The 15,548-nt window shown below is 46.2% G+C and overlaps 1 protein-coding gene across 1 annotated transcript in view; it reads left to right on the top strand.

The window, feature by feature from the left end:
* RYR3 (ryanodine receptor 3) overlaps window positions 1–15,548 on the top strand; it is a 491,158-nt gene that overhangs the window by 424,019 nt on the left and 51,591 nt on the right. Inside the window, 4 exon segments of the mRNA XM_040620426.1 lie at window positions 3,414–3,734; window positions 6,195–6,435; window positions 11,534–11,621; window positions 11,722–11,814. Coding sequence (XP_040476360.1) covers window positions 3,414–3,734; window positions 6,195–6,435; window positions 11,534–11,621; window positions 11,722–11,814 — 743 coding nt within the window.

Below are 15,548 nucleotides of genomic sequence, written 5' to 3'. Positions count from 1 at the left end.
GAAGAATGTGATTAGAGACGACATAGTTTTTCATCCATCAGTGACACACTGTGGGGTGTGCCCAAGTCCCCTGAGCCCATGGTTTCCATCATTCAGTTAATCAACAGAGGAATGCTGACCATGAAAAGTAGAGTATACCTGAAAATGTATTCCGGCGTAATCGGGTTTGCCTAAAGCCAGAGAGTGACTGATGGCTTAACCGACTCTAAGCAGGTAGACTTCATTCATTATACAAAGTGCGTGGCCTGAGGGACCAAGGTGGGGGAGGGGTGTATAGGGTGACAGATGATGTGAGTCTTTGGTTTAGAAATAGAATATGAGCTGAAGTATCAAGGCTTCACTGAATTGGACATCTTTATTAATTGACGGTGTTTTGCCAGCAGTTACTCATATTAGTAACTCTTCTATAAGACCCTGGGGCATTTTCTGATTCATTCAGAAATTATTAAGATATGCCTAGAAAAGGCTTAATACTGGTACCTCCCAGGTATTCAAAATTAGATACCCTTAGGTTATGTGTGGCAGTGCTCTGTTAATCAGATTATTAAACAAGATACCCTAGCCGTCAGCGAGTTTATTTCCAGACCCTTAATGAATAGCCCTCCAGAGAAAGCAGGAGTTCCAGTTCCCATGTCAGCGGTCTGCCTACACAAAGAGGTGGTCCTCTCTGATGCCTTCTTCTTGGGGAAGGGCTGCATGGTGAAGATAATCTGACCTAGAACCTAACTCAGTGGTTCTCAAACTCTAGCATGCATCAGAATCACATGGAAGGCTTAAGACAAAGATTGCTGAGTCCTACCCCTAGAGTTTCTAACTCAGTAGAGCTGGATTCAGGTCCTAACAAGTTTCCACGTGATGCTGCCACTGCTGCTGGGAGGACCCCACTTTGGGAACCACTGATGTAGAAGATGAAAGGACAGTGTGTTCTAGCGATAACCCCAACAGTCTGGTGTCAGATTCTGATAGGACCCAGCTGAAGCTGCGTTTCAGGTACATAATTCAGCAGCCTTCATCCTGTGGGCTTATTATGTGGCATTTGAAATATAAAACACCATCTGAATCACAAATGTTTCCTTCACTCAAGGCCCGATTACATATAAATAACTTCTAAAGGTCATTATAACGATTCCAGAGCAGCACCCTGAAGCAACTCTTTTCTTAGGTAGGGGAAGAATGTCCATGGCAATGTATTGTCTGTGTGACATTTAAACACACACACACACACACACCCCTGAGCTGCCTTGTTGATAATTTGAGAGCAAACAGTGGTGAATTCAGTTAACATCCGTGGCTGCTGGCACTGTTCTTTGTGCCGAGTTTCAAGATAGAAGGCTTGCCTTCTCTGTCTGTGACTTCTTGTATGTGTAAAATGATTTTGTGTGGGAGGCTCCTGCAGACCCCATGTTGATGTCACCCCTGATGGTGGTTCTGCTGCAAGGTATAGGCCAGACGTTCTCTGCACATGACCAGCATTGGCAGTAAACCACATATGACCCATAGAATTCCCCTCCCCTGTAAATCACAGGAGTGTCACATTCTTTGGCTTTCATGCTACTAATCCTTTTGAATTGTCTGGATTTTTTTTTTTTTAAGATTTACTTATTTATTAGAGTGAGCACGAGCACAAGTGGGGGGAGGAGAATCTTCAAGCAGACTCCCCACTGAGTGCAGAGCCTGCCGTGGGGCTCTATTCCAGGACCTGAAATCATGACCTGAGCCAAAATAGAGAGTTGGCCGCTTAACTGACTGAGCCACCCAGGTGCCCTTTGAATTGTCTGGATTTTAAAGGACATTGGTCCCCTCATGACTTCCAAGGAAGAGAGCTCTTTAGCCATAGTGACAGCAGCAGAACGTCATCGCTAGGCAAAGAGCGTTCGGGCCGCATGGGTCCTGCCCCGTAGCAGGGAGGCCCTGTGCGTCTGTTGCTTTTCGACTGCTCATGCCACCCAGCACACCTGCTTACTTCAGGTGCAGAATCGTCTCCAAGACAGCCAGCATTGCTCCGTGTCTCTGCTCCAAGAGGTACCATCAAGGGAGAAACCAAAACAGTTCCTTTCAACTGACCGATATTCCTAAAGGCCACAGAATTTGCTGTGACCTCTCTTATTCATCAACCCTTCAATGCTTATGTACCTAAAATCAGAGAAGGGAGACTTCCAGCCAGCAGTAACCCCAGTGGCAAAGGGCCTGTTCACAAAAGATAGCATTTTATTTGCGGTCTTCTGCTTTGTCCTTGGAAATTCATGAGAACTTTGCATTTTTTTCCAAATATCAAAAATAATTTCCTCAAGTCATCTAACGGAACTGATGTTCCAGAAAAGTGTTCCACATTTTCTATGGTTTCTCCGATTCCCTAGCACCCTGTGGTGCCTGCTGCTTTGGCCACAGTGTGAGAAGTTTTGTCTGTGGGTGGAGTCTGCATATAATCTTGTCCCGGGTCCAGTGGGACCTGACCCAGGAAGATGGGGGCAGGGGAGGGGTGGTTAGAGGAGACAGAGCTTTGGGCTGGTGCTCCTTTCAGAGCCCTTGTTATCTTCTTACCCATCAGGAACCTCAGGATGCTGCTGGTCTCTCCTCCTGTCTTGTCCTGTCCTTTCACGTAAGGAGAACAGGACAGGGAGCCCCTGGCTGCGATTCTTGTATCTGACAGCCTTCCTTGGGTTCATGTTGAACTCCATCTGTTGCGTCATCCTGTCTGTCCGTGTTCAGTGAAGTGACCACATTCTTCAGTGGGAGGAAAAGATGGGGCTGACTCACTCTTCCTTGCACAGAAGCCTTCACAAACAAAAAGGTTTAAGTGCTCATATGACAGAAGACCTTGGCACCGGTTGCCTCATCAGTAACTTCTGTGGTAAATGCAGAAATTAACATAAGTGCAATTTTTCCCCCCAAAATCTCAACCAGATGGAAAGTAATATTGTCTCTGGTCCGGCTGAAGAAATATTTGATGAGAGAGGTGTCTTTTCCTTTTCTAAACAGTACAGAGATCCAGGTGACTGAACTACAAGTTTTCAACTAAACACAGATTAGTTGTTTTTCTCCATCTAGTATCACCTTTTTCTGCCATGCATGTAGTGAGACAGAGAGGGAGAAGCCAAGAGACTGGCTTCATCTCAGAGAAGCCTTAGGAAATGTCCCTCAGCTGTCCCTGTTACACTCCTTTGGCCTTAAGTTGAAGTGTTTTAACCTGAGTATGGCTTCCAGGAAGCCAACCTCGCGTCTGGAAGCTGTCATCTTTACACAAACACTTGGAGGACTGAAGCTCCCCCACATCCAGTGCTCACTCATCTGAGGCTCGAGGGTGGCTACTTAATGTCCAAAGACCAAAGGAAGGATAGGACAGACAGAATAGGTTGCATTATCTGTGCTTTTGAATTCTTGTCCCTGTATTCTTCCTGTACCCTCTCGGTCAGTTCTGGGCATGCCGGACACAGTGGAAGAGATGTGTCCTGACATCCCGCAGCTGGAAGGCCTGATGAAGGAGATCGGCGACCTGGCCGAGTCAGGGACCCGGTACACGGAGATGCCTCACGTCATCGAGGTGATCTTGCCCATGCTCTGCAACTACCTGTCCTACTGGTGGGAGCGGGGGCCTGAGCACCTGCCACCCGGCACTGGGCCCTGGTGCACCAAGGTCACCTCTGAACACCTCAGTGTCATCCTGGGAAACATTCTGAAAATCATCAACAACAACCTGGGCATCGACGAGGCGTCCTGGATGAAGCGCATCGCAGGTACCACAAAGGCCTCTTCTCCCCTCCCCCCTGCCCCACCCCGGGGCCAGGGTGCCTGCATTCTCTCTTGGTCGCTCGGTCCATCTCTAACCTAGTCTCCCTCCCCCTCTTAGTTCCCAGTAAAAAGTTATTCCCCTAGAGAGCTTCTTGGAGCAAATGCTCCTGCTTGCTCCCCAACGAAGCCAGGTCCCTCAAGATCTCCAGGAGGCCCTTCTCTGTACACTCTGCCTGACCCGGATGTTCATTGCTTTATTTGCTTTTGGTACTTAAGCATCCCATTTTCTCTTCCAGGAATAATCTCCATAGGTTCCCCGTAAGTGCTCCTGTGTGTTCTGTACACGTTTAAAACTCACTCCCATCTGGGCTGTACTGGAAGTTGCCAGCGTTCGTATTTCATGTTATGCTTTCTAAGACACTCCCTTAGTTAGGCTCATAATAGCATCACTTTGGGTTTTTTGGTTTTTTGTTTCTGCATTCCTCTAGAATTCCTTGCATGCAGTAGGCTCTTAATGAATTTTGTTACCTGATTTTCTATTCCTGAAGCAACCTCAAAAAAAGGAAAGGCTTGAAAAATGAATAACCATACTTCCCACAGTCAGGAAATCATGAATATTTAGTGTCTTCTGTGTCAAAGCAGAGTCCGAGGAGACAGAAGCCAAGGCACAGTCATTGCTTTTGATGGACCCACAGTGTAGACAGCTCTGTGGTAGGCAGCTCCCACGCCACCCCCTGCACCAGGAAACACAGTGGCTGGGCCAAAGGGAGCTATTAGCCCAACCCTGACACTTGTCTTCCTAGACAAATAAGGGGGTAGTCCTCTGCAAGACCAGGGAAGAAAAGCTTCTGCCCCCTTCCTGTCTCTGAAATGAACTGAGATCAGAATTATAAATATTCTGGGTGCTCGTGGCTACTAGATAGTGCAGGCCTCTATGAACATACGAGTAAATAAAGTTGATGTTCCCTTCTTACTTATTAGCCCAAGAATATTGCCAACCCCAAGGCAGTTTGTTGAGAAGCTCTACTTTGTAATTCATCAGGGATTCAGGGAAGGAAGGAGGTGGAAGGATGGGCTCCCTCAGCTCCATAGAGGGGCAGAGAAGAGAGACGGCCTAGCCGGTGCCAAAACAAAGTCGATTTTAAGTTGTTACCCCAACTCACCCACATCTGGAATAGCCATTCCAATTCCGGGTGGGAGCAGAAGCACACCACAGGGTAGGGCAGGGGGAACCTGCATAAGGTGGGAACCCTGAGCTCTCCTAGCTGAGTTTTGGCTCCTTGGTTAGTGCGTCTCAGCAGGTAGCTGTCTTCACCTCCTCCTTCTACGACGGTCATTGCTGTGAAAGTAAAAAATAAGGTAGTGAGATTTAAAAGAAACAGGGCCGATGCCTACTGAAATGCCCCCCAGCTAAAGAAACTTTAATGCACAAAACACAGTGCACGTTGGCAGTGGTTCGTGACTCTTACTAATTTCACTTAATTTTTTTATAATTACTCTGATTTTGATCTTTATCATCAAGTGGACCAAGAGGATATTCCGTTTAAGTAATAGGGTAAGGCATGTAGGTTTTATCTTTCTCTTTAAGAGGGCTAGGATCCCAGTTCCAAGTCCCACTGATTGCCATGTCTGCTCTTTGACTCCTGGTGGCCACCCCAGCCTCCTCCTTGGTTCATCATAGCTAATGATAGTTGGTCTGTCCTCCTCAGGGCCCAGAGGAGCCCCCAGGCAGTGCGTTGGCGGTTCTCAAGCATTGGAGACTGAAAACTGTGGTTGGCTTAATGTATTTTTAACAGCAGATTTTTCTATAAAATAACCAGAAAGCATAGGACTGAGCGCCTACCCTTGGCTCAGCAAAGTGCTGGTTATTAGGGGGGGGGAGGGCTCCATTCAAGGAATTTTTTTTTAAAGATTTTATTTATTTATTTGACAGAGCTATAGAGACAGCCAGCGAGAGAGGGAACACAAGCAGGGGGAGTGGGAGAGGAAGAAGCAGGCTCCCAGCGGAGGAGCCTGATGTGGGGCTCGATCCCAGAACGCCGGGATCACGCCCTGAGCCGAAGGCAGATGCTTAACCGCTGTGCCACCCAGGCGCCCCCATTCAAGGAATTTTTAACCTAGCTAGCGAGCCCAAACCAGGATGAACGTCCTAGAAGTATGTGATGAGGAGCTAAGAGGTTGGCCAATGCCAGGCACGCCTGAAGAGTTCGGGGGGGGGGGGGGGCAGGGCTCCTTGTGGCTTGGACAAGCAGAACAGGGGTAGGGTCCTTCTGTGGCTCCCTGTCCCCACTGTGGCTGTGGGAGAGGGAAGGGTGTGCTGAGTGGACAATTCAGGGAGAGAACAGGGCAGGGGCTGTCCTGAGTCCATGGAATGTCACAGCCTCGCCTTTCAGTATCACTTCTTTTCTTTTATCAATTGTCCTAAAGTGTGAAATGAGGGGGAGGCTTTTTGTTTGCAAACGCAGTGTACGCCCAGCCAATCATCAGCAAAGCCCGGCCCGACCTGCTGAAAAGCCACTTCATCCCCACTCTGGAGAAGCTGAAGAAAAAGGCTGTCAAGACCGTGCAGGAGGAGGAGCAGCTGAAAGCCGACACCAGAGGAGACACTCAGGAGGCAGAGCTCCTCATCCTGGACGAGTTTGCTGTCCTCTGCAGAGACCTCTACGCCTTCTACCCCATGCTGATCCGCTACGTGGACAACAACAGGTACACGGGAGACCAGGGGTAGCCTGACCGCGGGATGGAAAGATGGTGTTGGGTTGGGTTACAGGCGAGGGAGGGAGGGCACATGGTCAACGACATGGCCACCCCTTCCATCCTCATATGCTACCGTAGGTCAGAGGGAGTTGGTCAGACAGGGGCAGCAATGACCCACTTCTTCCCCTCTAAGCAGAGTGCTGTCACATGTTCATTCAACAGAGATTACCATGTGCCAGGCACTGTTCTAGGCATTGGGAGCAGGCAGGAACACAGCAAAGATGTTTAGCCTGAGGGCTTTTCTTGGGGCACGGAGGTGGGGCACCTGGACAATAAACAAAATAAGAACCTTAATACTTAGTGATATACTTTCCTTGCATAAGTAAATTATGCAAAGCAGAGTAAGGAGAATTAGGAGTGCCAGGGTGGTGCGGAGTCGCAGTTTTAAATAAGAACGTTAACTGAAAAACAGTATTTGAGCAAAGACCTGAAAGAGATGAGGTGGGGAACCATGTGGGTCTAGGAAGGGTTATATTCCCAGGAAGAGGGAACATGTGGGGTCAGCCCTGAGGAAGGAGTATGTTGGGGTGTTCAGGGATTCATAAGGGGGCCAGTGTGGGTGGAGAAGAGTGAGGAATGGGGAGAGTGGTAGAGCTGTCAGAAAAGCAACGTGGGGCCAAGAGTGTAGGGCCTTGGAGGCCACCAGGAAAACTCTGGCTTTTATTCTGAGTGAGATGAGAAGTTGGTGGAGGCTTTGAGCTACTCTGTGATGTGATCTGATTCACTTTTTTTGTTAAGATTTTATTTATTTATTTGAAAGAGAGGACAACAGTGGGGCGGGGCGAGCAGCAGAGGGAGAGGGAGAAGCAGACTCCCCGCTGAGCAGAGAGCTGACACCCCCCCCCCACCTCATCCCAGGCTCAGTCCCAGGGCGCTGGGATCATGATCTGAGCCACCCAGGAGCCCAGATCTGATTCATTTTTTGAGCTCTATGGTGAGACATGGAGGCAAATAAGGGGGTGAGGAGACCAGTTGGGAGGTTCACAGTGATCCAGTCAAGAGCTGATGGGGATCCTTAGAGACAGAGCCCGCTGGTGATTCCCAGGGCCTGGAGTGGGGAGGGGGTGACTAGGAAGCAACTGCTTAATGGGATGGGGGTTTCCTTTTGGAGTCCTGAAAACATGTTGGAAACTAGACAACGACAGTGGCTGCCCAACCTTGTGAATGTACTAAATGTCACTATTGGCAAATTTCATATATATTTTACCACGATGAAAAAGAAAAGATAGTTTGATGGCTAAGGCCAGGGTGGTAGCAAGGAGGGTTGACACAAGATGTCAGATTCTGGGTCTGTTTTGAAGGTAGAGCCCTAAGGACTTCCAGATTGGAAATGAGAGAAGAAAGGAGGGTTAAAGATGATTCCGAGAAAATGGAAGGATGGAGTTTCCTGCAATTGAGTCGGGGAAAATTGTGGATACAGATATTTTTAGGGGAAGTTCTAGAAGTCACTTTTGAACATGTTAAACTTGGGTTGCCTATTCAATATAAAAATGGAAATGTTGAGTGGGCAGTTGAATATATGAGTCCAGAGTTCGGGAGAGGGTTCTGGGGTCGATGTGGGAATTTGGGAGTCAGTAACATACTGGAGAACCAGGAGACTGGATGAGAGAAAGGACTGAGGGGAAGAGAGAGGAGTTCCAAGGACCGAGCCCTTGTGCTCTCCAACATCGACAACAGACAGAAGAGGAGGAACCAGTGGCTGAGACTGAGAAGGAACAGGCAGTGAGACAGGAGGAAACTGACAGAACGTCGTGTTCTGTGTGCCAGCTTCACAAAGCGTTGCCAGGAGGAAAGAATGTTGAATAAAGGTTATTGATAATCTTGACGAGAGCACTTTCAATGGAGCAATGAGAGGGAAGCCTCTTTGCAGTGAGCTGGAAGAGAACGGGAGAAAAGGACTTGGAGAACAGCAGTACAGAACACTTGTGCAAGGAATTTTGCCACAAAGGGGGACAGAGCGAGAGGATGCTGGCTGGAGGCAGAAGTAAGCTCCAGAGTTTTTAGGAGGGAGACTTGTCAGCTCATTTCCTTATTAAAGATAATGATCTCATTAGAGAAGGAGGAATTTATCATGTAAGAGTGAGAGAGATAATTTCTAAAGCAGTGTTCTCTGAGCAGGCAAAGGGTCAGCATTAGATAGTTTCTTTACCCACAACAACAAGCAGGAGGGCAGGGAGTATGGGTGCTGGTGCTGGTACACACACACACACACACACACACACACACACACACACACACACTATGTCTGGGGGTCCGTAGGAGTCCCTTTTCTGATTGTTTCCATTTTCTCAGGTAGGAAGCAAGATCATCAGCTGAGAATGAGGATGGGGAAAAGGTGCTTGGAAGTTCGAGGAGTAAAGAGAAGGTGTGAGGCAGTAGCCAGGGAGAGGGGAAGACTGGCTGGGCCAGGACAGTGTTGTGTGATTATTGGGCAGCAGTAAGGGCCCCACTTGAGATCTGTGGTCATGAATTTATTTATTTTTTTAAGATTTTATTTATTTATTTGACAGAGACAGCCAGTGAGAGAGGTTCCACAAGCAGAGGGAGTGGGAGAGGAAGAAGCAGGCTCCCAGCGGAGGAGCCTGATGTGGGGCTCGATCCCAGAATGCTGGGATCACACCCTGAGCTGAAGGCAGACGCTTAACGACTGCACCACCCAGGTGCCCCTGTGGTCATGAATTTAAAGTGAAACCCATCACCAGGTTCTTTTTCTCCAGCCAGTTCACCACCAGCTCCAGGCACAAAACAGGGAAAGAGTTAGATTTAACCAAAGTTGGGGTTTTTGCAAAGTTAGTATGACAAAGAAAAATAGGTGAGGGAATTATGGGTGTATGTAAGAGGGTAATTGCAAAGACTGACCATAGAATTTAACCTGGATGTTGAGGAAAGCGGGAGTACATGGAGGGCTAATGTCTATGAACAGGCTGAAGAATAGGATTGTTGGTCCTAGTGGGGAGCAAGAACCAAATAGGTATTTTAATTATACCACACCCTCTTCAAATTTAAAGCCCTAACATATAAATTTGAAAAGATTCGATTTGAAATAGTAGATCTTGAAAGGATTGGGGGAGCATTGCTAAGTTTTGAGTAGTATGCCATTCTGTCATGAGCAGGAAATACATCTGGAGAAGCCCATTTTAGCATTTATTTTATAAGGCAAATTGTGCTTCCTATTTAAAAGAATTGATTACTTATTTAGCATTTGAAAATAAATACCTTACACATACTATATAATATAATCCCTTACCTGTCTATGGGAGACTTTACCCTCTCAGAAGAAACCCTGCTTTAAGGATCATGGTTTGCGTCATTTCCGATAGCATAATTATATTAGCGGTTAGAGAGGGAATTTGTCAGAGTTTGAGGTAAAAACAAAAACGAAAGCAGAGTAAGGTTGCTCCTAGAATAGCTCTTTAATTGCATTTGTCACTATTGACGATCAAGACTCAAGATAGAGTGTGTTCTAGTTACACAGTGTTTGACAGTTGCTAAAAATGGCAATGTCAGAGAGACTTTGAGATCATCATTAATTCATTCATCCCCACTTTTCAACCGGCTCTTCCCTGAACACCAGAGAACGTTATGGCAACCCAAACCCAGCTTAGAAAGACTTCCTTCTTATGTGTTTGCCTTTACCTTCTTGGGTACTTTCTTCACCAAAAGAATCACTGGCTTGGAAGTATGGGACTGTGGAGTTGGCAGGAAAAATAGGGGTCACCTCATCTTACCTGTAACTGGATAAGTAAATACCTACTTCCTTTTTCCTGGCAGTGCATTTCCTACCTCTGGTTACCCACCACGCTTCTAGGAGACAGGTACAGACTTGCCAGGAGTGCCCTGCCTTTCTAGTTTCAGGCAGTTCAAACGGTTCTGAGCTCAGCTCTGTGACTGCTGCCCGTCGGCTTGGACTCTGCTCTTCGGAGCCTCAGAAAACTGTTCCAGTCTCGCTTGTGGCAGCAGGATGGTAGATGATTTAACTTCTACTGTGTTACTCTAGGCAGATATTTGAAAATGGTAACTCACCCAGCCCTTTCAAAATATAATTTGATTCAAATATGTAAGATACTTAGGGGCAAGACAACTTTTAGGAAATGACTGAATTCTGCCGCAATTTAGCCTTCTTGCTGCCACTGTGAAATTCTTAACCTGGTCTGCTTTTTATTTATTTTTTTAAGATTTTATTTATTTATTCGACAGAGATAGAGACAGCCAGCGAGAGAGGGAACACAAGCAGGGGGAGTGGGAGAGGAAGAAGCAGGCTCATAGCAGAGGAGCCTGATGTGGGGCTCGATCCCATAACGCTGGGATCATGCCCTGAGCCGAAGGCAGACGCTAAACCGCTGTGCCACCCAGGCACCCCTGGTCTGCTTTTTAATTAAAAAAAAAAAAGAAAGAAAGAAAGAGAAGAAAGAAAAGAAATGAGTAATGCTACTTGTAGGGACTTTCTGAACCATTTCAGAGGTCATAAGAAGTGTTTGGTCTCTGCACATGCACTTAAAACAACAGTGAAAAACATATTGTCTTCCAAATTTTGTTCACAAAACTGGCTTTGAGAGGAAAAGGTGTGAGGCCTGAACTGTTTTTAGAGCGCTCCATATTTCAGAGGCTTGACAATGACAAGTGTCCATGACAAGATTAGATGTCATACTGACAGAGACTTTTCTAGTCGTGCTAGCCTCATGGATTAAAGGAGGCCTGTCCCAAAACAGAGCGTAACCTCAGGCACGTCATCTGTTTAAAAAAGAAAACAAACAAACAAACAAAAAACAACCTTTGACAAATTGGAAATGTTATTTTCCGACATCTCTTTGCAAAGATAATCCTCAAATCCTTTGGTAAATAGGAAACAATTATTGCAGGTCCTTCAAAAATATGTACAGGTACGTGCCTACACGCATGTAAGGAGTGCACGGATATTTAGTCTCTCTGAAGACCGCGTTCCTGTGGGAATGTAGTTCTATGTGCATAAGTGTGCACAGCCAGTGTGGGAATGATTTTTAGTGTGACTGTTCTCATCTCACTGAGTTTCATTTGCTTTTCACCTCAGGTCTAACTGGCTTAAAAGCCCCGATGCCGACTCTGACCAGCTCTTCCGCATGGTGGCAGAGGTCTTCATCCTGTGGTGTAAATCTCACGTAAGGAACATGTGGACCCTGAACTTAGAGATGGTTGTGAAAGGTACAGACCTCCGAAAACATTCTTGTAATGTTGGCTTTTTTATTTCCCCCCACTCAGAACTTCAAGAGGGAAGAGCAGAATTTTGTGATTCAGAATGAAATTAATAATTTGGCATTTTTAACTGGCGACAGCAAAAGCAAGATGTCAAAAGTAAGTGCACTGAAATCAGTTCCAAAGACTCTTCGATCTTGACCGAAGTTACCTATCTTGGATGTATGAAGGGATTAGCTCCATGCTGCATTTAGGTCAAACCAAGAAAACCAGCAGTCTCTACTGTTGTTTCTTTGAGAATGAGCCAGAAGAAACTGCTCTCAAATAAGCATGGTCATCACATTTTCTGAGTAAATAGCTGCTTGTATGTCAAAAAGTTTAAGTTTCAAGTCTTGCCTAAGGCATTCGAGAGGTCTCCCAAACCAAAGCTGCTGTTAGTTGTTTTTAAATAGAACTGCTTCCGGTGTGATGAAGCTGCAAAAGCACACACGCCTGGAGCCACCTCTCGAGTAGCCGTGAGGAAATTCCCTTGCTCTGAAGACTTCGTTAGCACAGGTTCTTACAGTAAGCTTGTGTCTCTCCCGTCTGGAACATCCGGTCGCTGTTTGATTTCGGTTGTGCTGACCTCTTAATGCCTTCCGTTTATTTTCCGTGTGGGTTGCATTCAAGCCCAAACATTTGTCCATTCCCTGCAGGAAATGTTCAAAAGAGGACATATAGGGTATCTGTCTGAGAAAAAGAGTAACGGACAGGGAGGAGCGTAGCAGGAATACAGGAGGGGAACCTTTGCTATTCGGATTGTAAGGAATTCTCAGACACACTCCGTCAGGTGCACATACGTACATACAGGACTTGCGTAAGTGTGATGTTTTGTTGCCAGCTGTTACGGCTTACTCTTGACTCTGTTCCCTTGAGAAGTGTGCCTCGATGAGGGCTGACTGTATATGTCAAGTGTAAGTGGCACGTAATACCTGAGATGTGGCGTAATACCTCTCTTGCTGGTGCAGAGCTGCCTTTGAGGAACATGAAGGTGGAGTGGGCATGGGGACCCCTCAGAAGTGAAAATCAGTTCTGGAAAGATGGCAGTCAATGGTTTGTAGCAAAGCCTTTGGAGCATCTTTCCAGATAACCATTTGGGATGAAGACCTGTGTATGCGAAGCTGCATCAAGGGGCTAGTATAACAACCAAAACTGAGAGCGTCGGCACCCACAACTTCACCACGTGCGCCTAGCCCTGGTCAGCCGCCGCCGCTCGGAGCTTTCCACCCCTCCTGTCTCTTAGCTGTGTTGGCATTGTCACTTCTTCTCGCATCCAAAAATTGACTCTTAGAGTTTAGAATCTGCTATACACTGCTTAATACAGTTTGACATATAAAACTGGGCACATACAAAATAGATCAGAAGTATATATTCATATTCAAGAGGAGTCTTTGCTGCAAAGGAACCTTACTTAAGGTGATCCCTCTTGTGTTTTAGATAATTTTTTTTTTATTTCCCAAAATTCATTTTGCATTCAACTTCTGGCAAACACATCTGCTGCTCATGTGAGGTACACAAAGATAGGATCTTTCAGACGCCTGATCCTTGGACATTTATCTTAAATTGCCTCTGAAGGGTTTTCTTACAGCCATCATTGGCTCTCCTTGACTCCATCCACCTACAGAAAGTCAGTAAATCCCAGATAGATGTTATGCTACCTTCCCCGTAGTGTAGAGCCGCTGGCTCTGGACTGAACCAGCTAGCATCCATTGTTATTGTCAGCGGATGGCAGCAAAGCAATGGAAATGACTCTGATATAAGGATTTGGATCCCAGATGAGCAGAGATGGCAAAGACATCTCAATGCCCCAGTGATGAGTGGTTACTTAGGGCCCTAGGTTTACATGTGGAAAGAGATGAGGTGACAGAGGATGACATTTCGAAACTAACCTACTAACAGACTAACTGGAATTCTCGTCATCCACATTGCTGAATGAGGAAGAGGGTATGCAGTCTTGTCAGAGGACGGTCATATTCAGAACCTGCATCTTTCCTATTGGTAAGGTTCATCCACAGGGGCAAGCACTTTCATTTCATTCCCATCGACCTTGTACGCCAGTTTCTTCTGAGCTACATGGAAAGGGGTCAACATCACAGTATAGCGAGTGTGAGGACAGGCCCCAGGTATTAAATAACATTTACCGTGCTCCTCAGGGTAACACATATTCCTGTTGATCCTGTTGCCTCAGTTGAGACACAAAATGTAGTAGTAAGTAGGACTAGAGACTGAAAGGAAGCTAAGTCCCACCCTTGGCCCAGCCATTGACTACAGGAACGGCCTTGCATCAATTGTTTAACTCCTCCAGGCCCCATTTTACCAATCTGTAGAATGGACTTGAGCTTACTCCCTCCTCGCAGCTCTACCAGGATGCTATGTGTAAAAGTCAGTTTTAAACTGCATCTCTAGGATAGAGATTAATGCAGCACATTCTTTCAGATGGAGGCCCCTTTACCCTGCTTCCAGTAAACAGTAACTCGCAGCTATTTCTGGTATTCTTTGGAGGTAGCACTCCCTATAAGAGAATGCGGAGGAGGTATTCTTCCTCTCAGTGAATCCTCATCGCCTTTTCCTCCCTGAAATTAGATGCGCTCTCTACTCCTTACTCTGAATGGTCAGCTGTGCTTGCTTTTGTCTCTGCTCTGAACTGAATTCTGGTGTTGTACAAATGAAGTTGGCCTCAGAGCACATGGCAGTTGTTGCAGAGACCTGTGTACTGGAATGCTGCATGCCTACAAACGGCACACGCCATTGCAGATGGAAAGGAGGCAGAAACAAAATATACGGTGGGCCACACTATTTATACTTGATTAACTGAAGATCAGTGCAAAGATGTGTTATTTTTCTGGCAATGAAGGCAGGTTTGTTTTGGAGAGCTCATTGTATATTTTCTTTATATAACACCGGCTTACAAATATATGTTAAGCTAAATGTAACTAAGCTGAGCAAGTGTTTTTTGTTTTGTTTTTAAACTTGTTTTGTTTTCTGGAAAAATGGCAGCAGCTTCCTCGGAGGGGAATGGTAAGTTAGAACGTGTTTAGCCCAAGAAATGCCAGTCTCTTGACCAAGATGATGAGTAAAAACAGAGTTGTAAGGCAGGAAGTATTAGAGTGCCTTGTTGTTGAAAGCCTCTCCATCCCAAGAGTGTGATTTCAGCGTATTGAAAATGGATAGGAAGAGTTTAGAGGCTATCTTTGAGATTTTCCAGGGTATTCAGACTTAGATGTGGGAGTTTGCTTCTTACACCCGTCCCCCCTGTTGCTCACTCTCCACTCTCTCATCCCCTCCACCGTCCACCTTTTTCACTTTGTTTGTATTCCTCTTACACTTGTGCAGCTCCCATGCTCTTCCCTCTTCTCCTCCCTACCTTTCCCCCTCTCTATCTCTCTCCACATCTCTCTCTCCCTCTCAGCCCCCTCCCCTCCCCCTCTTACCCTTCCCTACCCTTCCCAACCCCATCCTTCCCTCCTTTGCTTTCTCTCTCTCTGCTGCTTTCTCATACTCAGACTGGCTTCTGGAAATTCACCTTTCCCCCTAATATGTAATGTTGGGTTGACTTGTCTTTACTTCACATGCCCTGTTAGTGGAGATAAGAACTTCACATGGTGCAGGCTTGCCTGTTTTTAGAAGCCTCTCCCTGTGCTGTCTCAGTGCGACACACCACCCACCATGTGTCCTCCTTAAATGTCTTTTCCCTTAAGAGTCTATGTGTTGTCCTCACATTCACACATAAAATCATCTGTTTGATCATAAACTACTGGTGATAATGTGTAGGGAAATGGAAGGATTTTGAAGGTCTAGGATTCGTAAATTTCTCTTTGGAAAATAAAAAAATTTCAGGAAAAGAAAAAAAAAAA

Source organism: Ursus maritimus, unplaced genomic scaffold, assembly GCF_017311325.1.
Source record: "Ursus maritimus isolate PB19 unplaced genomic scaffold, ASM1731132v1 scaffold_35, whole genome shotgun sequence".
NCBI lineage: Eukaryota > Metazoa > Chordata > Mammalia > Carnivora > Ursidae > Ursus > Ursus maritimus.
Note: the sequence above shows the minus strand (reverse complement) of the source record. Positions and strands in the feature narration are given on the sequence as shown.